Consider the following 27,382-nt stretch of genomic DNA (forward strand, 5'->3'; position numbering starts at 1 on the left):
TATGTATACGTAATTTACAGAACGCACTACAGAGCGGTGGAGAATAATTATGACAATAATTAATTTGTGGGAGCTGAGGGGCTGTGAACTTGTCCGTAGAAGACGCCTCGAGGCCTGCAAGCAGAGCAGTCGGACACGTCGCTACCTGAAACGGATTTCAACCCGGTGTAGAAAATTAGGGTGAGCTGGATTTTGTCTGAAAATTTTATTTTCGTCGTATTTTTCATTTGCAATTAGTCCTGAGGAAAGTTACTGTGACTCAAATGTTAATCGGTTGAATTTAAGGGAGTTTCCCAGGTAAGAGCTAGAGAAAATGATCATCGTTTTATTCAATGTTTTATTGTGATTAGACTTACGGACGGAACAGAGTAAACCAAAACGTGTTTGAAAGTTACGAATTTTCGCTTTAAAACACTAAAAACTTTTTAAATTATCTTAAAAATTGACTCGATTGGCAAGACTGTAACCACGTTTGTAGGCGAACGAAATATCCGAAATACAATAACCGAGACTTTTTAGAATCGTCAATATAGCCTCTAGGCTTCTACGGAACGGATTTTTGATAAATTGAAATTTGGCTTGGCTGCGATTTTTTTCACCAGATTTCGTGTCGTTTTTAAACTGTCGAAAACGCTTTTATTAATTTCTGAAGAATTTTTTTCTAGGTTCAAAGCGGAATCTTGTAAATTTTGAATGCATTTTTTCAAAATTCTATTCCGTCCATTAGTCTATTCACAATGTAACAATAAAAGGATCATTTTTTACTTCTCTCACCTGAGAAATCATCTTATTGTTAATTGATGTTTTCCTCTCTGTACTCGTCGATTTTCTACACGGCTAGTGAATAGTGAACACTCTAATTGTAAACACAGAAGTAGCCTTTTGGTCGACCGCTGTATACCTACGATATGGATAATTTATCAAACGAACGTAGGTACGGTTTGAAGGCTTGAATACACGGCGTTACATGTATTGCGAGACCTCTCTTTGCCATTGGCAATGATCCCCGTCGTTGCTTATTCAGCACGATACCACGCAGCAGCACCTACCTCGTTATTTTCGGCTTACGCCTGCACTGAATGCCTGCCGATCCTCTGACAGGTATTGAAACTCTGTCCGTGGCCGATTAAGGATCATGTTTTGAAAACGTAAAGTCCTCGTCAGGTGCATATTCAACGGCAATAAACGTTAGCATAACAAATTTGAAGACGAAAAAAAAAAAAATGCTAACGTAAATAGTTCTCTTTCGATCCCTTATACCGCGTATCTATTATATATATATATATATATATAAATATATAACAGTTCGGATTTGAAAACCAAAAATCGTAGCAACGGAAACCGTTGAAATAATTAGTTCGAAATAGTATTAAAATCACATTCGTCGTGCATTTTTTCGTTTTTTGGTTTTGCAACTCGAGGCCATTATTGTTGAAATATTACGTCAGATGAATGCGGATGACGATGCGATTTAATAACGTAACAGTTGCTGCTAGCGAATTGGCAGAAAATGAAGGGACGAAGGGATGACGGCATGAAAGAAAGAAAGGAGGAAATAAGGAGCGAATGAGCGAGGAAGAAACGGTTGAAGTGAATATTTCTTTTGCGCAAGCGTCGAGGTCGGGGACGCCCTCGAGTAATCTTTAAGCCGCCTACTCCTCGCCCTCGCCGCCATTTGAATCCCTCGCTGGCCTGCACCCCTGTCTGGATTCCTTCCTGTTAATTTGTACCACCTCGATTCACCCAACAACATGAATTCCCAGTTAACACTTCACTCCCGACTAATTACTTCAGTCGACATAGAAATTCACTTAACAGAGTATTCTCACTTATTGTTAGTAAATCGTGAAGCTGTACGTGAACTAGACGTAATCAATTCTCTGATCGGATTAGAGTCATTCTCCTTTGACACGGTCTGCAAGAGATATCGATGTCACTTGAGTATCCTTATTACTATACATATATGTATAAATAAACAATAAAAGATCACAATCTTTGAACTTTTAATCTATACTCGTGTGTTTTTACCTACCTCTGAGTAAATGTAGGTGCCTATAAAGTGCTCCTCCATGCCAGCTCTCTGGACTTCCGGTCGTCGTAGCCACTCTAGAGACCTCGGGTTTCACTTCTCTCAGGGCCGCGGCTTCTTCGGCTATTTTTTCTGCCTCTCGCTCCTAAAAATGGAACAAAAAAGTTTCGTTCGATGGTTTTCCGATATCGGTATAAGATATTTATTCAACAAAAAATTTACGGGCTTTATAATTTTTACGTAAAAATTAATAGGTGGACTAGAGTTTTTCTCACAGTTCTTTACGTTTTGGGGTACACGGACCTGTATTTTTATACATTCAAAATAACAGAAGTATCATGACGATCTAGGATCGTTCCTTTCAGGCCAGTCAATTTTCCAACTTTACAATATAATACTCTGCGTCGACTTTTCCAATTACGTTCGAACGACCGGATGAATTGTTTCCTAGACTATATCGTGACATTCGGAAGTGAGGCATAGCTTTTCCTCAACCCGTTATTACGCTGCGGCACTCATCGCGATCAACCCACTCCGTTATGCAGTGATGGCCGTAGTTACATTACGACCCGTAGATATTCTACAGACACGGTTGTGCGTGTTCCGGACCACCAAAGTCGTAGTGTTACACCGACGAATAGCTGGCTTACACCTGTGCCGCCTATACGATGTAGTTTAACTGTCGTAGGCTATGTCTATGTCTCGAGTATTACGTCGCATTGCATATACATATGCCTATACTATTATGATATTGTTTCCCTCTAGGCAGGGCTATTGCGATTGTCCAATAGACCCTTTGCCAGCAATCTACTTTGGACGAGGTAATCCATAATGCGGAATGGGACACGGTGCTTTATTTAAAACACCCTTGGCTTGCTGGCTAACCTGTTCAGATAGCAATCGTGAAATTACTTAAATTAAGGCCGCGAGCGATGAAATTGATTAGGATTAAATATTTCAGCACGGCGGGGGAGAGGGGTCAGATCACGCGGGGGTTGGCGGGGTGGTAATTGTTCGGAGTAAGTCTCGAGTGAAACTACAACCCTTCGCGATTCGTTTCTGCGTTTAAGTTTTTTTTTTTTTTTTTTTTGTTCACCTGAAACGTAATTATTGCGTTAACTTGTGCAAACTGCATTTTCACGTTTTTCGTAGGTACATTATTCACCTTGTATCGTGTCTCTTCTGAATTTTGCTTTAATGTTCAGAATTTCAACGAGTCTTGTGTCGTTTCGTACTCATTTAAAAGAAAAATAACTTTTACTGTGCTGCATAATAATCTGTGCGATTTACAGGAGAAACGTGCAAGGCAATTTATAATCGTTTATTGTATACAAGTCGAAGATGTTTATTGTAAGTACTATGTGCAGGTGTGCGTGTTTTGTACTTTTGTATCCCTTCAGGAATAAACTCTAAACCGCTGCCAGCTACGAGGAGTTCGGCATCACATGCGGTCATCAATTTTTCAAATGCTTTAGCTATTAAATATAAATATACAATGATGCATCGTAATCTCTAAAGCACTTGGTTGGAAAATCCTCTTCTGATACTCATAACTATATGCATGACATGATGGTGAATGAGCAACGTTTTCATCTCTTGGTTATATTATATATAGGAAAAAGAATATAATCTATTGTCAAATTCAATGTTGTGCAGGTTCTCAGATTGAAAAATTTCTCCACAATTTCCATATGCAGTGCCATTTGCATATGTTATATGCCCGTCGAGATCCATGCATTGAGATACGAAACCTGAAATTTGCGACGATGGTAAACGATGTTGCCGTGCATTCGTTATCAACGGTAAACACGCCGCACTGAGCCTTGGTTATAATAGTCGATGTAACTCACTTTTCTGTGATTAAATATTCAGAGTTCAGAGAAGACTGCCGCACGTATAAAACATTACCGTGTCAAATGCGGAACGTCGCATATACCTATGCAGCACGCGATGAAGAAAGCACCGTGTTATTCGAAATCGCGGTATGAATTCCAATCGGTAACAATAAATAACGATGCAACAATATAATCGTAGCAATACACCTGCACAGATATCGTGTTCAATTATTCATAATGCCAGTTGTAATAGATGAGGGTGTGGGGTGGGGGGGGGGGGGGGGGGGATTTTGCCTCTCTGCAGGGCGTGTGTAGATATAGTGAGATTTAATTTTGTTTGCGAAAGGATTATGTACACTGTTCATATGTAAATTGTTATCAAGCATTCAAGGGTGTTGACGACTACCGTCATGATGTTCGCTATAAATGTTTCATGATGTTTGGGATTTAGAGTAATTATATTCTGCGTGTATACAGCGGGGGGTGCGTGGCGAAGCAATTCGTTAAGGTAAAACATTGGCCGGAAATGTAAGGGTGTGCGCAGATGCGATCAGTGTTACCGAGCCTTGGATCGGCAGATTTGTCAGTTCGAGAGTGTTCCTCCTCCATTTGGGCATGGTCGTGGAAATATTAAACTTCCTTTCTTCTCCTCTTGTGTTCTACGATATACTAACCAGCTCGTTTAATCTCGTCGACAATTCGTCCCGCTAAGAAGAGGCGGATATTGAAGGCAGGATTTGGAAAGGAGCCTCTCGATGAACAGGTGGTCGCTGGAAAGGCAAGTCTATTGTATGACTGTATGCCTATACCTATGTTTATGCGCTGTACAAAATATTAGGGTTAGGCATATGTGCAGTAATACCCATGCAACCATGCCTCCGAGCGGAAAGGGGACGAGAATACGGACCAGCAAACAGCAGACGCCCCCGGACGAGGCCCCCCCCTCCCTTAGGCATTGCTAAATCGATTAGTTACGATAGGAGATCTTCTTCCTCGTTCTGGATTAAGCTTCTTTAATATTTATACAAGTAGTTTCCGAACCCTGATTTAGTTTACAAACCCGAGTTGAAATTTAACGCCTAGTTTAAACCATGAATAGGAGCTCTTATGTAGGGTTTAAAGACAGCAAAGTAGGCTTCATTTCAATGCAATATCAGACCCTAATTTGAGGCTAAAAATTCCGAAATTTACCGATTTACCAAGTTTAGACTCGAGGTAGAGTCTGTTTGGAACCTCCTTGAATCTTCCAGAGGTAGGGTTGAACCTGCTTGTTCGAAAGCCTCCTTTAACGCTCAAAATCCTACTCCGCTGATATAGGTCCATCGATTCGAATTGATTATGATTGAAGTACAAAAACACGATTGAAACGTATGAAATCAAATTAAAATCACGATAAATAGGGATTGATTTCCACATGCGTTTAATCGTATTTTCTGAACATTTAACCAGTTGAAAGGGTTTTTGTATTATCAAGAACGTTTGTTAAATACAGTGGGAATGCCATACTCAATTTTCAAATGTTATTGAAACTTGTCAAAATTATGTTAAAATTGCTCTTGGATTATTCATCGTGAACACTTGAATGTCCCTGTAATAACATATCTACAGGGAAGAGGTATTATGGGTCCAATGGAGGAGATATAGATCTGAGAGCGTCAAAGTAGGGTTTGGTAGCTTAATTTTTAGGAGTTGGAGGTTCAACGTAGGGTTTGTTCTTAAATTTTCAGGACTTGGAGGGTCAATACAGAATTTCTAGGTTCAGTTTCCTTCACATTCAGAGTAGGTTCATATGAACCTTGGTAGGGTCAAACGTACAGGAGTAGAATTGCGACCATCTAGTTATGTGTCAAGAGGAGAATTCATGCGTAACACTAAACATCGCGATTATTGCGAATAGCTAAAATAGCTGCGGTATAAATTGCAAAAGTTTTTGTCGGAGGCGTGCGAGGTAAATTGTGTACCTAATAGCTCATCGTCGTTGGCTTGAGAAACTTGAGTGCGTCAGATATTGGCCAACTTTAACGCGGCGTAGAAAGTGGCAGGTGATCATCTCGCCTGGTGTAAGGGTGAGATTGATTGTAAGTACCGAAGGAAATTCAAGACGCGTAGGCCGTTACATTGTCTGCAATTTACCAAAGTAGTACGTGAGGTTTTGTCGCCTGTAAAAATAATGGGTATAAGTCGTGGAAACTATGGTAGGTTGGTAGGTAGGTAGGTATACCCTTGAGTTAGGATATAGAATGAACGATGCGGAGAGACGGAAAAGGCAAAGTCTGGAAAGCAACAGCATACTGAATCACCAGCGCACAGATTATACCTACCGAACAACGTCGGCGCAAACTCCGCGTATCATGGATGAGTTTCACGTGGTCCCATTTGTAACTTCGCTCAGCCGTTAAAGTAGGTAGAAATCCCTTTCCCTCCCTTTCTAAACGGGCAAACAGCGCCCGAAACCCTCCCTCCCTCCTTCCTTCCTCCCCCGCGGCAACCCGCGCGTTATGGCCCGCTCAATTGTTTCAGCCCCGTTGATCCAATAAAGGATTACGGGTAAAACAACTCTACCGTGTGTTGGATTTTACGCAGCCAAAATCGCTAGACGCTTTTTTCTCCACCCCGTGATGCTACAGAGTTATGTACACGATTTTTACACAGTGTTCATCGTTGTTTTAAAAAATTCTACAAACCAATGAATTTCGAGCTTAATTCGCGATATTGATATCCTTGAAACTATTACTGTGACCATCCACTGTTATAACAAAATTCCGATAATTATTCATACAAAAATGAATCTTTTTAACCATATATTTTAATAATTTTTTTTCTTCTTTCCTCTAATTCTCACGCTAATATAATAGACTTTCCTTCAGTTTTGGCTTGTTAAACTCTCTTCGTGATAAGAAGTCATAAAGACTTTACTGTATCAACATTCAAAAAGGAAAAACTAATCATACATTGACAAAGCAAAGTATATGGGGAGGTAAAATGTGTTTCCGCAATAAATCACTGAAACATTTTATGCTGTTAGACTACTAGCATTGAGAATCAATATTGAAAGTTACGTTAATCCTGCTGGTCGTTGAAAGTTCCGTGCAATGTATTTATTATTTCACCGACATACTACAACGTCCAAATTTCAAATAACGTCTCAGGGCTGTTCCTTCCTTAACCTGAGCCTTGTTACTCCGGGTCAGAAAAATTCTTCGAGTGCCACAGCACTTTGACAACCTTATTTTTCGTCGTTTTACTCTCTTGACCAGGATCGTTGGGGTCAGCCTTCTTACCATGATGGGGTGCTGAAATTCTTGACATCTTTGGCGGCTGAGTGTCATTCGGAGTTTTCTGGCTTTCACGCCATCGCGGTTCCTTGTCCGGTTTTACCACCGCCCTAACGAAGCTGCTTAAATTGCGACGGTCCTTACGCAGGACTGCACGAGGGGTTGGGGGAGGAGCCGCTGGAGCCTTGGTTTCTGGTGACTTCATCGACCCCACGTTTATCCTGAGGTTAGTTCTAGCCGAGCCCTTTTCTGAATTCCTTATTTTACCCTGTTTCCGTTTAGGCTGATGTTGTTGCGGATTTGCTTCTCCCGTAGTAGTTGTCGTACTACATAAACACGGTTCATCCTTATTTGCGGCTTGCTTCAATTTTGCAGACGTTGCGTTCAGTGGCCGGTCGTCGAATTGACGGCAGCGTAGCTTTCTTTTCGTTGCATCAACTTCCGGCTCGATCTTCTTCCGCTTTCGAGTATAACGCAGAATACCTTCACTGCAATCTTGATTCTGTTCTTCAGGTACTGGACACGGCTGATACTTGTTCGGCGTGTTATACCGTGACAAACTTCCGAGGTAGGCGCAGACACCGCGGATCCTAGACGAATGCGGTTTTAGGACGGGTTCCACCCGGGCTTTTGGTAAAACGAAACGCAAAAAGAAACGCTAAAACAGGACTACGGATCGCTTTGAAATCGGTTAACGTAACTATGAATTTAATATATAGTGTCACAAACAGTTTAAAAATTTTACCGTATAATGACAAAGAGTTTTTACGTTGATTACTTTAAAAACTTATTGAAAGCGATCTTTATCATCACTTGAAATATATCTATCTATCTATCTATCTATCTGGCATTTCAGGAAATGTTCGCAGTTCTAAGATTCGCGACAAATGAATCAATTTCAAGTATAACTTGTACTTTTCTCTCGTAGTTTGTGTTGGTATCTTGTCCAAACTCTCGCTTATGACAGTGATGCCTGTGAGGAATTTCCTGTCGGGTGCCATGGAGTCGAAGGTTAGGCCATGAGGATGATTTTTATATGTCGGTTACATGACTTGTCTATTTAGTAGATCCGGTGCTCGGTTCTGAACTACATTTTCGATAATCCAGACGTTTGACATAGAAGATTCATGAACACTGCAGTAATTTTGATTCAATTTTGAAAATGAAACGGTATCTTATAACCTCCGACGGGATTCATCGTTCAAAACGTCATGGTGCAAAAACATATACTGTCGTAGTTTAAAAAAAATTGTCAATCAGCGTAGCCACGAATCAAACAAAAGAGGGTGCAACGTCTGGGGTGTATCCAATATACATAATACATTCCTCACTTCATCATAGTGTCATGTATGTAGTCTATTCCATGCAAAAGTTATAGGTGCAAAAGTAGAGTCAATTAGGGCTCGACATGCAGCCTTTCGCCAAACCGTAATAGGCGACGGTCGTAATCAATGCAATTGTAGCTAGCCAAGCCCATATCCCCTATATTCAATTAATTCCCAGAGTATTCGTTGAGCACGGAGTTAGTACACAATCGCGTTAGTCGCATCACTTTCGGTTGGCTTGTCTCGACGATTCGACGTCGCAGTGGGCAGCAGACAGCTGGGACGAACGGATGGAGGAAATAGTGAAGCACGTAGCTTCGCTAGTGGTACATGCATACCAGCTACTACATACATCCGCTAGATACAGCATCATTGTGGGAAATTGATTATACTCTGGATTATAATGGATTTGCCAAGTTACGGCTTAGTTCCGTTATAATACACCACGCTTATCCATGTGCAAAGGGTTATTTCGTTCACTTCTTCCGGAAGTTGGAATCCTTAGTCATCGCCTTGCAGCGTTTTAGTATTCATATGAATTCCTAAATCGTTTCAAAGATAGTTTTCCTACACTCAAGAGCTTGAACTAAAACTGCAGATTTCTCTCTCGTATTTATGCAACGGTAATTTATCGCGGTAGGGGGAATCATGTTGTTGTTTGTCCCATGTGAAAAGTTTCGTAACTTGCAAAACTGAGCGAATTGTTTGGCGAGAATTGGGGTTCCACCGACTTCGTGGAGTAACGTTAATTTGAAATTTTCAACTCGATTCGAATCGAACGCTTGGCTGAGTATCTCGGAATACTGTCTCCTCTTCTCCGTTCTCGTTGCAGAAAAGAAGTGGAAAAAACGAAGAGATAAAGGGGGAGAGAACTGCTGGAATGGTCTTGTAGCAATAAAAATCTACGTGGCTGAGAAAACTCGCGCAAGGCGCTCTATCTGAAAGACTCGCGTATTTCGCTGTAATCGACTCTTATCCTGCCACGTTTACAAGGCAAAAAGTTTTTCCATTGAAGAAACGGCGTTTGCACAAATTGGATACCATCATACGCTGCTCCTGTTTAATATCCTGATTTTACTGGCGCATAGAAAAGCGATTGAGAATCACAGACGGCGTGTATTGGCTTTATTAAATTTTCTTCAAATTCCTTCGCAACATGCATCACTGCGGTAGAAGGTACAGGTCTAGACATACTTATATTTAAATTGATTGCCTTGGATTCTCCTAATTCATAGTTCAAGTAAACAGGTTCGAAGCCATAGCTTTAAACGGATTTTAATGAAATCTAGAGTCATTTTTATCGATAAATATATTGGATAGAACTTGGAGTGAGAATGTTCTGCGGTGGAATTATTAATTCGAGAACAATTCAGCGGTTATACGCGGAGAAGTTCATCTCCATTCGAATTGGCGAGGCGAGATTACAAGAGTAGTATCTGGATTGGGTAGACAACGAAGGGCGGAGCCAGTGCTGCAACGATCATAATTGAATCAACGGTGAACGCCCACGCAACACCATGCCGCAACCCATCTGCCCTCGTCCCCGACTCCATGTTTTGCGGTACAGTGTGTCACAGCTTCCTGAAACCACTCGTAAAGGGGTTTCCTGGTATCGAGTGGTCACGGAAAACCAGAGAATCCTTTCCATAGGTCACATTAAAACAGATTGCTTGGAAAAACTGTAGCATTATTTGAAAAATAACCCGGAAATATAATGTAATGGACATTGTGCTATAGGTGAGTAAGTAAATTCGAAATGTAGACTAGTTGGTCCTGAATTAACTACTTTCTGAATGGTGGACTATAGTTAACGTTCAATGAAGTACTCGAACCTCTAGGCTTGAACCTCTTACTTATTATGTAAAGCAGAGAATTGAACCTTTATGACTATTCCTTGGTTCAAGTATATCGATAGTGTTTCTAATTTATTGAGAATGCAATAATATGCTCGTGGCATTTAGTCTGGGGATTATCTTCAGTCATCTGTAACTATTAATTAAAAAATTCGCTGGCATTTTTAAAGGTATAGTGGTGAGCACAGCTAAAATTGTCCCTCCTCGATCTAATCCTGTTCCTCCTCTCTATACGTGAAATGCCAACTCTTGACCTTATAGAAACCCTTCGGGACTCGGTGATTAAATTGAAAGCCGTGACTACACCCAGCTTTTACTTTGGCTCAAATAACCCAATGACATTTCCAACGCGCACTGTTTTCTACGTCAAGTTGTCGCGACGTTAACGCAGGCTCGTCGAGTTCGTTCCACGTTGCGTCCATTCGAGGTTAATTGCAAGACAGGCTTGAATGACTCTCTCCAAAACTTGGACCAGCTTTATATATATAACTAATTTATCATGAACGCGTTGTACGTTATTACTACACTAGCAGCCAGTTTTGCGGAAAAATAAGGTAGCAATATTTTCAAGAGATTACCAGCGAGTCGATTCTGACTGTTAAATTTTCCCGATAACGTTGTCGCCAAACAAGTCACGTAGGAAAGAAAAAAAGTAATTACCGTCCTCAGAGGGCGTCTAACGACGACCCTCCACTCGGTCGAGGTGCAATTAAAAGTTGCCGCCGAAACTAACTAACGTATCCATCGTGTGATTTAAATGGAGCTGTCCCAGTTGCCACTTTCCAGTTCCCGGATTGCTGAACACGGGACGTTTCTCGAGTACGGAACAGCCGGACGTGACGTCATTTAATTGCACCTGATCGGGTGCCAGGAATGTATATCACGGCTTTAGTTTAGGAGGGTTGATATACTTTCCTCTGACATAAAGACGGAATGGAAAATCAATTTTTTATTGTGCTTATTTACCAAATAACTCTTTATAAAAACATCCTATTCACAGTCGATATTTCCTTAGTATTTATCGGCAAAAGTAAGGGCTGGTCGTTTGAATTGATTAATTCAACGAGCTTCTCTTAATTGGTGCCGGTGCGTAATTAATTAGGAAACAATTGAGCTTCGAAATGGTTACGGATTACGCAGTTTGAGCTGCTCTCCACCAGAACCTACCCTTGGAGTCCAAAGCTCTCGAATGGAAGTGCTTCTCAACTTACGCGGTACACTGAACTATAGGGGGTTCGGAATGTTCAAATCAGTGTGTAGCAATATTCTTCTGGGTGGTGAAATAATTTTAATCGTAAAGTTTCACTCCTAGAAGAATCTAGAAGATATTTTGGCTCGAAGACTTGAGGAAACCTTATCTTACACCACTTTCCCCACTTGTTTGATATTGAGATTGCAGAGCCGGAGTTCTGGCAGTCGTCGTATACATAGAAGATACGCGAATATATCCAGATGTTGCGAAAATGAAAATACTCGGTTGCTGGTCCAGTAGACCGACAAATAACTACAAATAACGTTTGGGGATTACTTACTTAGTCACCGCAGCACAGTTGCGGGGGGTTCCCGTTTGTATCGTGGTAACTAGGTTCGAACCAGTCCCTTTCACTGTGTGCGTGTCTGTAGTGTCTGCACTTATGTCTGTATCGCGCACCCTTCTCTGTCTCGTATGTGGGACCAGCCGACGCAGTGGTGTTCGGGTAACAGGAGATGGGGGCGAGCAGGTTCGAGGAGAAAATACAGGAACCCCTGCCCCTCGTCCCACTCAACACGTTCGCCAACGAGGGGAATTGAAAAGCTGTCTATAGCAATCCTGGAGGCTTATCCAGGCTCTTTTCGTCAAATCCGCGGGCTCCGGGCCAGAGGACAGACGGAAGAAGCGAGGAAAGAGAGACCGAGAGCTTCTATCTGTTTTTGGGCGACTTTTTTGGCTCGTTGAATGAAAGCTTGGAATCGACCCTTAGTATTGCAAGATTATTGAACCGTGATCAATTACAGTTTCGGACTAGAGCTTGTGTTGATGAAAAGTAGACGTTGAGGAGGTATTTCTTTGACACCGTGTGCATTGGTGGGTCGACTCAATCACGATCAAAAATTACGGTTGCCAATGAATAATTGTTGACGTACATCATGTTAGTGGAACCATGCTATAAAAAGTGATTATGAACGTTTTTATACTTCGTTTATGTATATCGCTATGCTGGTGTTGGCAGCACTGTTGGCAGAGCACTCTCAGAAATAAATTGAACAAGGATAACTTGGGAAATCAGCCTGAACAGAAATTTGGGCCTTTTTTGGTATCAACTGAGGGGTATTTAAGATTTCTGCATGCTGTTAATAATTTATTCCCAATTCTGCGTCTCTCGTTCCTTTAGCGTTTTCCAGAAATTTGATATTCTTTATAAACGAAAGATAATGAGGGTTCGTCGAGTTTTTTCGCTGCAATTCGTTATTTCATTGTCTGTTCGATCCGGGATTCACCGCAATCGTTTTATCTCAAACGATACGTCGGTATCACGCATGAAACAGTTAAACGCAGCGTTTTTCAAAATTAGTTCAGATTTTGTCTAACAATGAGTAGAAACATCAAGAGTGCAATGTATTTACACGTATGAAGTTTTTTTTTTTTTTTTTTTTTTTTTTTTTTTTCTGTAAAAAAATCGAGTGCGATTACTGTCAATATGACGTCTAAGTAACAGCCAAAAATCACTTGACTTTCATCTTCATTAATTTCCGAAGTACTTTTTATCAGTTCACTACTTGTGTAACTTATGGTCAGAACTTTTGAAATGACTGTGCTAATACTGTCCACATAAATTGTTGTTACACTTTACAAATATTGTTAAATGTCCTCACGTAGAAACGAATCGATGATGTATACAAGTTAAGATCAATGCTTGAAGTGACAGGCAGAAAGAGAGAAAGAGAGAGAGGGATCATGATGATCCGAATGATCGATAGTAGTCATATACCAGGGAAAATAGGGATGCGTTAGTGGGTGTGAATGGTTGGGGGGGGGGGGGGGGGGGGGGCAAGTAGAATCGCTCTACTAAGTGATTAGACCAAACTGGACAAGTCGTCACTCATAGAGCAGCGAACATCGGCAACGTCAAATAATAAGTTCGTTGAACCGTGAAACCCTGTCAAAATAATGTAGCGGTCATTTATTTAATTATATTACAGAGCCTCACGAGTCGAGAGAATGGCGGCGGGGGGTGGGGCTCTCTCGACACACGATCGCGTGTTTAGCCATCGACTGAGGATCATAGTACGGTACGTACGCAGGTATTTACTGACACAATAATTATCACGATTGACGGGAAAGGACGGTCGTGTGAGCAGTCGACCAACAGTCAATGAACAATCGAACCGCAGAGCAAACTGAAGGGCTGAACCGCGAACAGCTTGACGTTGGCCTAAATTTATGTAGATCCTTTACATGGCATACTACTGTATGCAAGTCGAGCTGTTGGCTCACCCTTATATTTTGACTGAAACAGGATTTTTTATATGCAATTTAGAAAGTGTTACAGATTTATTGATTCCGCAAAACGATTCTCGTGAATTTCAATGTCATTTATACAGTTCATAAACTGGCATTGCTCTATACCTGGACAGACTTCAGAATCTGAAAGATACGAAAGCGACAATCAGTCGGTATAGGTGGAAACATCCTACTCGTATCGTGTAGAGACCGTTAATTTGATTAACTTCAGCGTATAATTGTTTGCACACTTGGTAATGTGGGACTAGGTGGGTTAGATTATGAGGCAAAATGATGGGTATGGAGCATGGAGGGTACATAAGGGCCTGGCTCCTTTAGTTACAATCCAAATACACTCTGTTATTGCTTCGGTACTAGCTGCAGTAGTAGGCAGAGGTCTTTTCAGTCACCACTAAGTGATTAAAGGTACGAGAACGTAATTGCTGTATAATTAATCTGCCAACTATGAATATTTTTCATGATTTTTTTTTTCTTCCATATTTATATCCTAAGAGGCAAACATTTCCTCGCCTTTTCTCAGGTGAAATTCGACACGGTCAAAGATCGAAACTCAGTCATTTCCAAAAGGTTGAGGGAAAATCACGTTAACCTCCATAGCGTGGACGGTTGGACATGTAAAAAGAAGTGAAATTGTACAAATGAATGTTACACACAAGCATTGTGGATTACCGTGTCACACGAATCGCGTTATCTATCTACTCGTCGATTTCTGTCGAGGACGAAAACGCTTCTGCCAGAGGGACGACGCGTCGCGTGTCTAGGAGTCGCGTGCGGCTCGAGTCCCGCCGTTCCTGAACGACAAATTCTACTCTAGGCAGGCAACATATTTCATCGTGTTGAACCTCGGAACGGGTGCCGTGATTGTCATTTGTCGCAAAGTGTTTGCCGCAGGGTTACGTGTTTGCGCGACCTGCTGCCCGGCTTACAAAGCGTGGAACGCTAAACATATTCGCTCGTATTTGACGTTGAGTGTTTACAAAGTAATCAGGAGTAATGACGCGTGTCTCGAACAATGTGTTATAACTACGTTTTCACCGCCACACAATGGCCGCGTGACCGAGTGGCACTGGATATGGAGGAGGAGGCGTGCTTCCCACTTCGCGCATGCAGGATACTATACTTTCCTCCTTTCTTACCCATCTACTTTTGCACAATGTTTGCTGATCTATACGTTATTACGCTGTTCAAGCCTAAGCGCAAACACGATCATTAATAACTAATCGCATTGCGGATCGCTTTACTTTTTTACCGATAAAGAATGATCAAACTGACATTCAAGACCGTCTTAGTTAATGTTCCGCAATCTGTTATACTACATAGTCCTCAACACCCGATGCGAACACAACTTGCGAGAACATAGAAACATGGTAAAGTAATGTGAACTTACCGTTTCTCTCGGAGGACTCCAACACTGGGGCGATGTGCTGTGTCCACTGTGCGTACTCAGGGCAGAGTTGGACGCGGAGTTGAGACTCTGAGGGTGATTCAAGGGTGCCTTGACCTCGTCCTCCGTCGTCTCGATGTCCACCTCGTCGTCGGAATCCTCTTCCTTTTCAGCGGTTGGTTCAGGGGTAGACTCCTGGACTATTTGACCCGATTCACTGAGTGGGGGTCCTGCCCGAAGTACCGGGTGAAAAGCGGACTGGTGTAAGGACGACGTGACTGGCGGTGCCATGGGTTCGGTCGTCGTTGCTCCGGTTAACGGCGGAGGTAGTGGACCTGAAAATGTGAAACGAGATCCATGGAGTAACGGATCGATGCAACCTCGATCGTCGTGGACCTCCTGGGCTTGTTGTCTTACCTGGGAAAAGAACGGGTCTTTTTGCTAGCCATGGTAAAGCGTACTGCGAAAATGAGAAGCCGGGAGTTTTTACCGCCGCTGCTGCCGCCGCCTGCTGATGCTGATGCCACACGTAGTCCATGACGAAATTTCTCGACAGTGGAAGCGGCAGCTCAGGGAACGGAGGAACTCGCGGATGCGTCGGCGAGGGTATTGGGGAGGGCAATTGCGTCGGTGGCGAGGATCTGGCACGCTTAACGGCCGTTGGCGTGCACCGAGGTCCCGTGGGATTCGACAGCAGTCTCTTTCTCGTTCCTCCGTTAAACATCGCCTTCACGTCTTCCCAGGCGTGGACCACGTCGTCAGGGGGGCTACCTGATAGCTTCATGTGTCTTCGCCAAGAGTTGAAGTTCGCAGCGTCTGGCTGGACGTATTTGTCCGTTGGGCCGATACGGTGAGAATGGAATATGAACTTGTTCGGGGAGAAGAAGAGACCGCAGTAAGCACACTTGATGCACTTTGCTCGGGAACTGTTGTACCGTGCTGGCAAAAATGCGCCTCTACAACCCCACGCGCATTCGTGGTGTACCGAAAACGCAAAGTCCTCGGGAAGTCTGCGGTCCAAAGATGGAAACGAGTCAAGGAAACATTAAGGATAAAGTCGATTTTTTTTCATTATCCATCCTTTTCGGTTTTTCGATCCGTACAAGAATGGCGACTCACCTGGGGGGCGCGTTATCGCCCAGGAAAGATTTGCAGAGTCGTTCGGCTTCCCGTCGCGTGATCATCCCGCATCTTCTTGAGGAAACTGGCATGGCACCGGCTCTTCGGAGGATTTCAAGCTGCACCGGTGTGCATTGGACGCAGGTGATGCCCAGGGCTACACGGCGGTTGTGAATCTCGTTGTAGCTGAACTGCTTGAGCAGTGTATTGCTGATCTGAGCCAGGCATAATCGTTCCTGACCCTCGATCACCAGAGACACGATGTGGATCCCGTATAACGACACTGTTCCCACCTGCAACTCCTATCAGCTTAGATGCACCACGCAGCTCTGAAGCCGTTGGGTTAAAATTGACTTTTTGATCGTTTCTAGGTTAATTTTCGCTTCAAAAAATCATGTGTCTTGAGTAAAACGTGACGAGCAGTTATTCGAACTTTTAGGAAACTCTGTTTAGTGCTTGGATCGATTTATCAGTTGCCATGTTTCGTGTGTGTAGGTACTGTTACCAAACTTTTATGGTCAAATGATGTAATTATAATTACTACAGGCAGGAATTTTTGTCCAAGGATAATTGATGATTAGATTCGTGATGTGTGAAGATGGTAAGAAAAAAACATTTAACTCCGCAAGTGTTCCGGCTGCGTGAATAATCGATGATGTTTGCGATTTCTGAAGACAGTTTAAAACATCTATTACATATATTCAATCTGCATGGCATTCCGGAACATTTGTGATATTCTCTGTATACAGAAATGGAGGCACTAATGGATGTCATGTTTGATATTTATGAACGTGTTTGACTTTCGGATTGCGTAACTCGAAACGTGAGGTAATCGGTCGCTACCTGATTCGGTTTGGAATGCAACTGGGGCTGCGGCGACGCAACTGGTTTTTGGTTGGACATCGGAGGCAGAGACAATACCGCCGGCCCGTCCATTCTGAAAAAACAAAAACGATGTATAAAACCGGAATAAATCAGTTTCACATCATTCCATCGAATAAAACTGCACAAATATCAAAAGGTATAAAGGACAATGGAACGCGAAGCAATTAATTGGAATTTTCCCGGAACTATTCTCGCGTAATACGTTCTGCAACCGCAGGTGAAATACTGCACAATGCACATGTATGGATATATCGAACCATCACCATCGGAATCCCCTCAACCCGACGCTATTTATATTCGGTATATTTTGTCAAGTACGCTTCGTAAAATCCGTAAAATACACACGTTGTTATTAAATATGTAAAGCTCATTCGTGCATTTAATTTGAATCGAATCGACGTGTCGCAATAATCAGGAATATGTGAATAACAATCGCGACAAACGTTGCAAGTTATATGCGTTCGCAAATCAATTTTTCAACTTGATTGCGTATAGCTGTTCATGCTTTAATTGTTATCCTAGAAAATTTTAGAAATTCTTTTCAATTATTCTCATTTAGTGAACACATTAATTTCAGATTTAACTTCCAATTGTATACATGTGTATCTACTATAATTATAGATGTCGAAATATTTTAACCGAAACGGCCTTTTTACATCTTCAAATGCTCAACGTGTAAGCAGCTTAAATGGATTTCATATAATGACCCATAAGCGTATCGATTCGTTGGTGTAATTTATTCTACGAGCTGCTTCAACGGTCCCATGAGCTCACGTACGACGTACCTAACCTGGATCTCCAGGGAATTAACACCCTAGGGAACGACTCGAAACTGAGATTAGCTCGTTTCGGATTTCTGTACAAATGAGACGCGCTTGAGACGCCAACTGTAGTGCGGATCTGATACTCAAATACTTGCTCCGATAAATTATAACCGTGACGATAGACGGAGGATCTCTTTAGGCGTTTCTTTTGCATTTACACTTGATTAAGTACGAATTCCGTTACACCGATTTTCGGTAAAGATTTTTAAGTGCTCAATGGTGGCGATGCTGATTGGAAATATTCAAACTCTTATACAAGAGAAAAAAATGGATTGATCCGGGCGTCCGCGAGAGCTTTCGGAGCAACGGGAAACGCGTGAATTGATTGAATGTGATTAAGCCATAACATTGTCGTGGCTTGAAATGTCCATGGAAAGCTTACACCACCGGGTTCCTTGATCATCTCTTGATTGGACGGTGATTAAATAAATCTCCGTAGGATTAAGCGGGCGTTCGAATTAAACTTTGCATCTCACTTCGGTGACGTTCCTTGTTTTGCAACGCCAATTTATTATTATTCAGTCAGATCTATATTAAATCTGGGAACTAAACTGTTCAAACCATTACACGTCAAATTTAACAATTTTAAATATAAAATTTCCCTTACAACATACCGTTCCTCACCGTTATACAAAATTGATTTATCATGTTGCACATCGTACATTATCTTACAAAAATTACAATCAGCCATCTTTCGTTACATCTACCTTCGTTACAATTTAATTATCCTCAGTTAGAGTGAGTTCACCCCATCGTGTAAGGAACGGTTAATTAATGCGGTCAATTCGGATAATTCCTACATCCTACGCACCCAACGCAAGCTCACTGACCATCGAAAATCTACCCCATAGACGAGTCCACCACCACCAAGCCAGGCAGTGTGCTGCATTGTTTCACGCTGGATGAGAATTTAATTTGCACGAGGTCGCGAAAGGGACGGAAGGCTGCGAGCGCGAGGGACGAAGAGGAGAAAAGGAGGGGGAGGAACGGGTGCTGCCTTGTTTAAGCGCGGGTGGGGGTGTCAAATTGAATTATCCCCCACCCCGTCCAACGCTCCCGAGGGATGCCGACGGCAACCCGCCCGCGCCAGCGCTCTACGGGACATTCTATGGGGGTTGTCTACGGTATTTCTACCTCCGCTTTGGGTAGGTGTACAACTTACTCGTATACACGCGTCCTACTTCGTACTTGTGTCGAGGTGCGCATGCATGTAATACCCTGGGTGTATACTGTATATACGCGGGGTGGTCGGCTGGGTAAAATGCTTGGATAGTCCGACCTGGTAGAGGGGTTTTCAATTAAAATCAACGGTTTCAGTGGGAGGGTGGCGAGGTGGGTGAATTTTTCCTTGGAAATTCTTCGGCTACATTCTACACTGATATACGGAATGGCTGCGAGTTGACTGGAAGAAGGTTACAGCCTATAGTTGAGAATCTGCACGGAATTTCAAGTTAAAAACCACTCGGAGTCTTGATGAGGTTTCATCCGTCATGTATAGGTCTTCGAATTCGCTTTATACTAAATGCTGAAGAATTATTGTGCAGCTTTCCCCGTTACTTTCTGCTTACGAGTGTTTCGACGATCACTTCTGTGTAGGGACGCTGATGGAAAACGTTTCACATCACTTATTGACGATCCGTCATGTTATTTTTCACATATTTTGTAAAACATATGCGTACTCAGAATTATAGTAAATAACTATTATTATTTCACTGATCGATTCTTGATCGATATAAACTCTTCGTTCCATATTTTATACTCACCAACAATCAAGTGGAAAAAAAACTGTCACCTTAAAAACAAAATGCAATTGACGCAAATGACACTCAGCCGTATTCAGAGGCGAAGCCGGCGGACGATTTAAGTCGTTACGGACTATTGGTGGGGGGTGGGGGGGGGGGGGGGGGGGGGGGAGTAATTTTCGACAATCATATTCCCCTCGAAGCCTTCCTTCGTGCGGCCCTATTCGGAAGGAACACTGTATATAAATCTGTACAAATGTTGCATGAGCTTTGCCTACAATCCGGTACTTCGAAACTTCGTTTAACTCGAGAACGTCCTTCAAACTCCCTTGAATCTTCTTACTTGCGAGAGCAGACTGTCAAAGAGTAAATACGAAATCGTGATTTCACCTGAGTGAAAATTAACGGAAGTAATAATTGAACGACCATGATTCAGATTCTGTCCTTATGAACTATCTTAGCTATTTCTTTCAGTTCAGCTAAACTTCTCACTCGCAGCTATGACCGTATACAGAAATTGAACTTTTACAATGATTACGAAAGAACTGGAATTGATTTCGGAATGATAACAAATAATGTAAATAGCTGCAAAACGTCCAACACAAGCAATCTCACTGGATGAGATTTATGGAAATGAAAAATAAACGTATAATATTATATTTTGATCCTTATTTTGAAACGGTGGTTAACCTAGTTCTGCAACCCAACAATGTTTATCAAATTTAATTTTGTTCAAGTCCTATCGGTGGTCCAGCACCTGTTCTAAATTATATTAATTAAATTTGCCAGTCACTAATTTTCCGATAATTTCAACAGTCGCAGTAGAAGAATATTAGCTAGAAGACGGACTGTATTACTCGAAATTGGAAGTTGCAAGAATTTGAAAAATACATATTGAAATGCATTTCAGCATAAAGTCCGGGAGTCTCCGCTTCGGCAAAAACTGACATAACAAAATCGAGTTATAAAAATGAACCCAACCAATTTTTACACAGCTTATACTTGAATTGGTGTTTACGAAGACTATAGGTGATCACATGAGATATTCAGCAATTAGACGTAACTCGGTTCATCAGTCGCATTAAAATATTTCAGCGAAATACCGATCCATCTGAAATTTCCAGGTCGAGCTTCCTGGAGAAGAAGCTGCACAAGTACGAACGTTCGCTGTTAAATATTTCGCCCCCAGTCTTTTCCATCTCGATCCACTGTCCTGGAAATCTCTCTCGCGCCGTAGATCACAATGTACACGAAGTTAGAGAATAAGCGAGTTTCTGCTCGCAGATTATTTAAATGCAAACACAAAGTTGCAGAGGGGGGCACATTGTTCCATCCCGGTTATTTTACAATTCAATCTGTGCTCGCGTTCGTCGCCCGGCTTCGTTTTCCACCCCACCCCACTCCACCCCAGCTCTCCTCCACCCCCTACCCCGACCTCAGCCCCGTCCTCGTCCTCGTCCTCGTCCTCCTCCACCGCCGGCAAAAGTCGACAGGGGCGGGAGCGTTCATTGTGACGTCGTTAAGTCTCCGTGCCTCCATCATGAGTCTGTCCTGTACCTCCGGGAATCTTTGCCTTTTTCTTCTTTTTCTTATATTCCATCCGATTCCGTCTCTCTCTTCCTCCCCCCCCCCCCCCCTCCCGCCATCTCTCTTTTCATCCCTGTAATTGTACTTCTCTCGAGTATTTGCATGACTCGGAAACAGAGCCTCGCCTTTAGTCTTTATGTCTCATTTCTTCTTGTTCTTCTGTTTTTAACAGTCTTGCTGCACCGCTCTGCCAAATTACAGGTAAACCAAGACTCACACCTTATTCTTATAACCTACATGTGCAAGACCTAAAATGTGTGAGTTGGCACTTGTACTTGGACCATAGAATTCTATAACATTTTGGGCTATATTACGGAATATCATATGAACGTTTTTTATAGACTCCATACCCGATATTAAAAAGTGAATTTGGATTTCAATTTTAAATTAAATAGCGTCTCATTTGAAAAAAAAAAAACATCAACAACATATTTATTTCAAAGCCGTATCGACGTTTATAATTTTCGGAACTTGGATCGAACGGACAATAAAATTAGCTTAATTTATTTTCGATACGCCTGTACATTAATGTATGAACAGATTCCCCGACTACATATAGAAGGTGTTTTTTTTTTTTTTTGTTTTGGTACCGTGACTTGCGTTCATCGACGGTATGAAAGGTTCAAGAGCAGGCGGCGGCGTGGCGATTTGACGTGTGTACGTTTAATACCGATAAAAATGTTTGCTTAACCCCGGAAAATGCGTATACAAAGCTGCCTGTAGTAGCTTTCAATACTTAAGAAAGTAATTCTCTTTCAACCCCGAAAACGTTTCAATCACTAAAGTGTCACATCCCAATACGGTTGCAGTTTACCTTGAATATCCTACAGTCCGTGCACACACGGTGAACTCTGTTAAAGACAGGTACATACATACACATACACATACACGTACACACAGACTCAGCGGTGAACAAATCATTTCGATTTACACACGCGCGAAATTTTATGTAACCTGTTTTTTAATATTTATCCAAGTCTCTCGTACACGCCGTCTTTTAATATCCGCTTTAATCGCTAAGAGGGTTTATGAGGTAATCTAATGAAAGCTCGTGAAAATTATACATCCAGAGTTCAGTTTCGATGAACTCTGCAAGTTTAAAATGTTTACCGGCGAAACCTGATCCGGCTTCGAGTTACAACAGAGGCGAGGATCGTCGTATCACCAATTGTGGCACCTGCAGCTCTTCTTCGCTCCCTTACTCGACACGCTACGCGTTTTGGACATTTTAATCATCAATCCCGGGAAATTGCACGAGTTTCAAATACCGTCGATAAATTATGGATCTCTTCTTTCGCGATCGAAATTTTTTTACGCTATGCACAGATCGGAAGTAAAGAATTCTAACTTTGTTATACGCATACTGAAAAATATGTAATATAAGTATATATATATATATATATATTATTGCGACTGCAAGTTTATTTGTTATTAAAAAAAAAAAAAAAAAAAGAAAGAAAATCGAGAAGCACTAACTAAATTATATTGTCACAAGAATGCTTTGTCGAAAAATTCAATCGCGACACCCCTTCAGGTTCTTTAAAAACACAATTGTCGTCTTGCGGTGCAGGGACGTTGCCTGGGGAGAATTCAATTATCAAAGTCTTACGGAAACGCTGCGTAATACGATTCGGCGTTCACGAATTGATCTGATCATTTGACAGATTTGATTAATTCGCGGCGAGAGGAAGCATTGCGTTGAAAATTAACAATTTAACGGTAATTACGCGACGCCGTTTGTTTCCAACCCCATCCCACTTCTCTTCTTTCCCTCCTCCTCCCCTTCCGCCTGCTGTGTTCTGTATTTTCCGTACAGGTGCTTACACGGGAGGGTGGCAATTATGCTGATGATTTTATCAATTAAATATTAACTCGCTACCGCGGAGGGTCGTTGCTGGGCCGATCGTATCTGTCAATGTATTGTACGGTTTTTTGGGGTGGTGGTTACAATTAGCGTAATGAAATTGACGCACACGCTAGACCGTCTCGTAGAATTATACAGCTTTGATGTTACGCACCGTCGTCTACATGCAGGATCTCTTTTGAATTACTGTTTTCTTCGTACAACGGGCAGACGTCCATTGTGTTGTCGTTTTCCCGCTAATTTGTTGACTCCAATTAATCAACGATTAGATTCCCCACGATTCTTCAAATTGGACGTCAAAATTCGATCACATCAATTCAACGTCTGCTTGCGTGGGTATAATTAATGACTCCTTCTTCGAGTTGAACCATTTCACTAGGTATACTACTGCTTGTTGTTCTGAAGAGATTTTTAATGAATAAGAACTGTCTTTCGATCGCTTTCGTTAACAAATATTTTACTCTCAGAGTTACTCACACGCGGAAAAATAATTTAATACAGATTTTATGTCTGTGGGGTAAACGCGTCAAATCTACGTCGATTGGTAAATCTTGCCACAAATGCTGTAGATTCAACTTCAAAAAAGTGCTTTCCATATATTCACTACAGGAGATGTAAAATCTGGATTATTTTTCTTTCTGTGCAGTTTTTTGTTCGATCCTAACTACTCTGGTGAATGGAAATGAAAGTGTAATGATAAGTAACTGATTAATCGCTGTTCAATCCCCTAGGAAACTGGATCATCGTTGTGATATAAATGCGGCGTTCGCTATATTTAGATACATGTTTAAAAAGGCGGTTCATTAGCCGTACAAGCATTTTCATTCTAGGAAGAAGAAACTCGTATCAAACAACGATTATCAAAGTCCGAAGGCTTATATTATACCGTGGCTTCCCCCAAGGGAATTAAAAGATTAACTATATACAGTGGCTCTTAAGTCAAGCGGATGAAAAAATTTAATAATTAAATTGCTCTTCTACGAAACATACTTGTGGGTAGCACATTCGATTTTTTTTTCTTTAGTAGCAGGACAAAGTCCAGGGATGATTCTAAGTCACTTTTTCCTGGACGTGCAGTGTGAACGTGTGATGATAAAAACAAGTCCTTGTAGATGAGCTCAAAGCGAAGGATATATGTATGACTGAAATACGAGATTGAAGCTAGCAGACGGAACTAGCAGCAAATATTCTAACGGTCATTCGAATGAGGTAGCGAAGTCCGAATATCTAAATTTTATGAAAAACATTGAACCCCTAATATTTTTGTATTTGCAAAAAGTTTGTCACGTTTGGTTACTAACTCTTGGCTACTAGCTTCAGCTTCATGTCTGAAACAGCAGGCTGAATCTGAATCCAGATGCGAAGAGAGAAAAAAAGATATCAGTCTATGCATTGCCTGCCTCGTTTATGCATCTCGTCCACTGTTCGAGACGCAATGCCGTGTAACCGTGAATTAGCGTGAAGAATAATCGCACGAAAGCGATATGATCGTTAGGGTACAACTTTGCTCGCGTACGGTGTGCAGTTTTATGTTTATTTAATGAATCCCCACACATGGTGCACGTGTTATAATACTTATAATCGTTGCATGGCTGATTCCTCAACGCTGGTCTGCACGCCATTTCGATTCGTATCAATCCGATTCTTGTATTTGCAGTGGATTTCTACATTCGCGTGTACGTAACGTTATAAGCGTGTCACATTTCACAAGATAACGTTGAAGAGGGATAAAACCGGTTCGGACTTTTCATCGCCTCAAGTTTCTTCAGAACCTTTTTGGATTTCATGTAGATGGTGGTTATTCAGCAGCGTAATTTACAAGCTAAGTACGTATCCGAAGTGTAGCTCACTGAAGATCACACTTTCTGTGATATATTAGAGTACGCGAAAACATATTAGACGCCTACTTTTTACGTAGATACTATAATTCAGCCGTTTCAGAAGTCAAAAGCAAGCTAACAGCTTACCCTAAAAATAAGGGATGCAACCTCTAATTGTGAAAACACTGTGCATCTATTTTATCGTGTCTTGATAATGATCAATTTCCGATTGATTTTCCTAAAAAATTATACATTATTATCAAGCAATCATAAAAAATCTATTTACTCAGTAAGCTTTAGGGCTAGTTTCTTATACTTGAAAACGGTCATATTTTTTTATGTACAATGACAAGATGTCATAGAATAAAGAAAATTGGTTAGGTGCACCCTGGGTATTCACCTTATTGTTGGTATCCAACGATTTCTTGGACCGGTAAAAACTGCGGAGGAACTCCTGCAATCGGTGAGCGAAGAGAAATGAATTCACCCCTAGGATTCCTTCTCCCCTTTCCTTGTCGGAGAAATAAAAACCACTTACAACTTATTCGATCCCCTCGCTCGCTCTGCTACTATAACTATAACTTAACCTAAACCTAAACTATACCCCTGAGAAACTTTTTCGAATCACCTGAACCCCTCTAAACTTGGTTACTGTGATCCTCGGCCAGTTTTTGGCCTACGATCATAATCTTTGCTCACAATCAGCTAACGATGATATTCATCGTTTACGGAGCTTCGAACGCTTTTGAAACGCACGCAAAGTTTTTATAGATTTTCTTACATTTTCTTCAATTTTTCAAAATTTTCTTCAAGCTGTAAGACCGGGAATTTTCAGGGAGTTTTTACGCGGCTGAAAAAATCGGGAAATGTCAGGGAATTCAAGATTGTATCCTGGAATTTTAGTATTTTCTTCCTCACTACTGGACGATTCTTTAATATGTAAGAAATTATTGTCCGTGAGACAATTGATGGGGTTACTGTAAAAAGGGTATAAGTGACGAAAACAATCTATTTTAAGGAATTTTTAGAATCGATAAATCGATGCTAAACGCTATGTAAAATTTATGAAAAATATAAACAAGTACCAAAAACAGTTGATATCCTCATATTGACGTTTCTACCTTCGTGTTTCGAAAGAATGACTAATCCTAATCTTCCGTTAGTTTATTGATGCAATTTTTCGGAAAATTAAACTGAAAGAAAAATTGGACTATTTCAACTCACGGTGGAGAGATCTGGATGTCTGATTTTCAACTAATTTGCATGAAAAAGAGAGTTTGTTAGTAAAGTTAGGTTGCAACGAGTCCTGGACAATTGTCTATTTTCGTCTGGAAACCCAGGAGATTTCAGGGAATTTCATATGCCATTGACGTTGTACTATCTATCAATTATGACGATTATTATTTTTCAGAATTAACGCGTCTCATTATAATTATTATTGCAAATAGAAACCAATTTTCGAGTCTTCCGACGTATGATCTGAATTCTGTGTTTGTTTCTTGGCGACGCCGGCGGCGGCGACGGACGCACCCTGGCTCACTCGACGATCCCTCGGGTGCAGTTTGCCGTTTCTTACCCCCGGAACTTTTTTTTATTGGGGGTCAATTTAGTTTGCAGAAAGTCGGACCGTTCGGGAAGAAATTTTTAACATCACCAAACCCTTAGGAAACCACCTCTCGTAGAAACGCTGCACCGTATTAAAAAACTTATAGTTAAGTATAATACGGTGCACTGAGAAAAGAGTTTATTTATTGTTAACAAATGTATATTTGGATATGAGGAAAGAAATTTATTATTATCATTATCATTATTATTATTATTATCAAATTTGATCTAATATCTAACGAAATATTTATTTACCTGGATCGGTATGTTTGTTAATAGTAAATAAACTCTTTTCTCGGTACAGCCTTTTTTTAACTCTTGATCCCCAATTACGTAAATCATTATTCCGCGAATTATAAATAAACAATTTTCACAATGCAAATCTATTTACTCAACTTTTGAGTCTTCACATGTATGTTTACACTTTGACAGTACATACAACGAACTCAGTTCACTGCCATAGTATCATAAGAATTACTAACGCTAACGAAGTATGCGATAAGTTTTTTTTTTTCCCTTACCTGCAAGTTCTTAGTGAAGTACAGCGAGAATATTATTATTTTAAAAATAGATTCCTTAAAAATTACCTTGCCTGCGGGGAATCCAGGGCTGCGAATTACTCGAGCAAACAAATCACAATATCACTATAGTATTACTGATTCGATTTGAGGCCTTGATAAGAGAAAGAGACGGCCGATGACAACTCGGAATGGGACCGTGTCGAGTGCACTCG

General features: G+C 41.3%; 1 protein-coding gene across 1 annotated transcript; it reads right to left on the reverse strand.

Annotated features, from left to right (window-relative positions):
- Positions 1-27,382, reverse strand: LOC124412927 (SKI family transcriptional corepressor 2). Its single transcript, XM_046893156.1, has 7 exons — positions 27,237-27,382; positions 17,166-17,259; positions 16,323-16,624; positions 15,621-16,213; positions 15,207-15,538; positions 2,033-2,174; positions 1-145 (listed from the first exon to the last, which is right to left on the reverse strand). Exons 2-7 carry the CDS (start codon positions 17,256-17,258, stop codon positions 60-62), a joined length of 1,548 nt encoding a protein of 515 aa, XP_046749112.1. The 5' UTR covers position 17,259; positions 27,237-27,382; the 3' UTR covers positions 1-59.

Source organism: Diprion similis, chromosome 12 (assembly GCF_021155765.1).
Source record: "Diprion similis isolate iyDipSimi1 chromosome 12, iyDipSimi1.1, whole genome shotgun sequence".
NCBI lineage: Eukaryota > Metazoa > Arthropoda > Insecta > Hymenoptera > Diprionidae > Diprion > Diprion similis.

What these genes read in the sequence shown, in the direction of transcription:
- LOC124412927 (XM_046893156.1), bottom strand. Translation starts at nt 17,258, where the DNA reads ATGGACGGGCCGGCGGTATTGTCTCTGCCTCCGATGTCCAACCAAAAA. An exon ending in TGCATTCCAAACCGAATCAG is followed by an intron (nt 16,625 to 17,165) that starts GTAGCGACCGAT and finishes CTAAGCTGATAG; the next exon opens with GAGTTGCAGGTGGGAACAGT. An exon ending in GCACCTACATTTACTCAGAG is followed by an intron (nt 146 to 2,032) that starts GTAGGTAAAAAC and finishes AATCCGTTTCAG; the next exon opens with GTAGCGACGTGTCCGACTGC.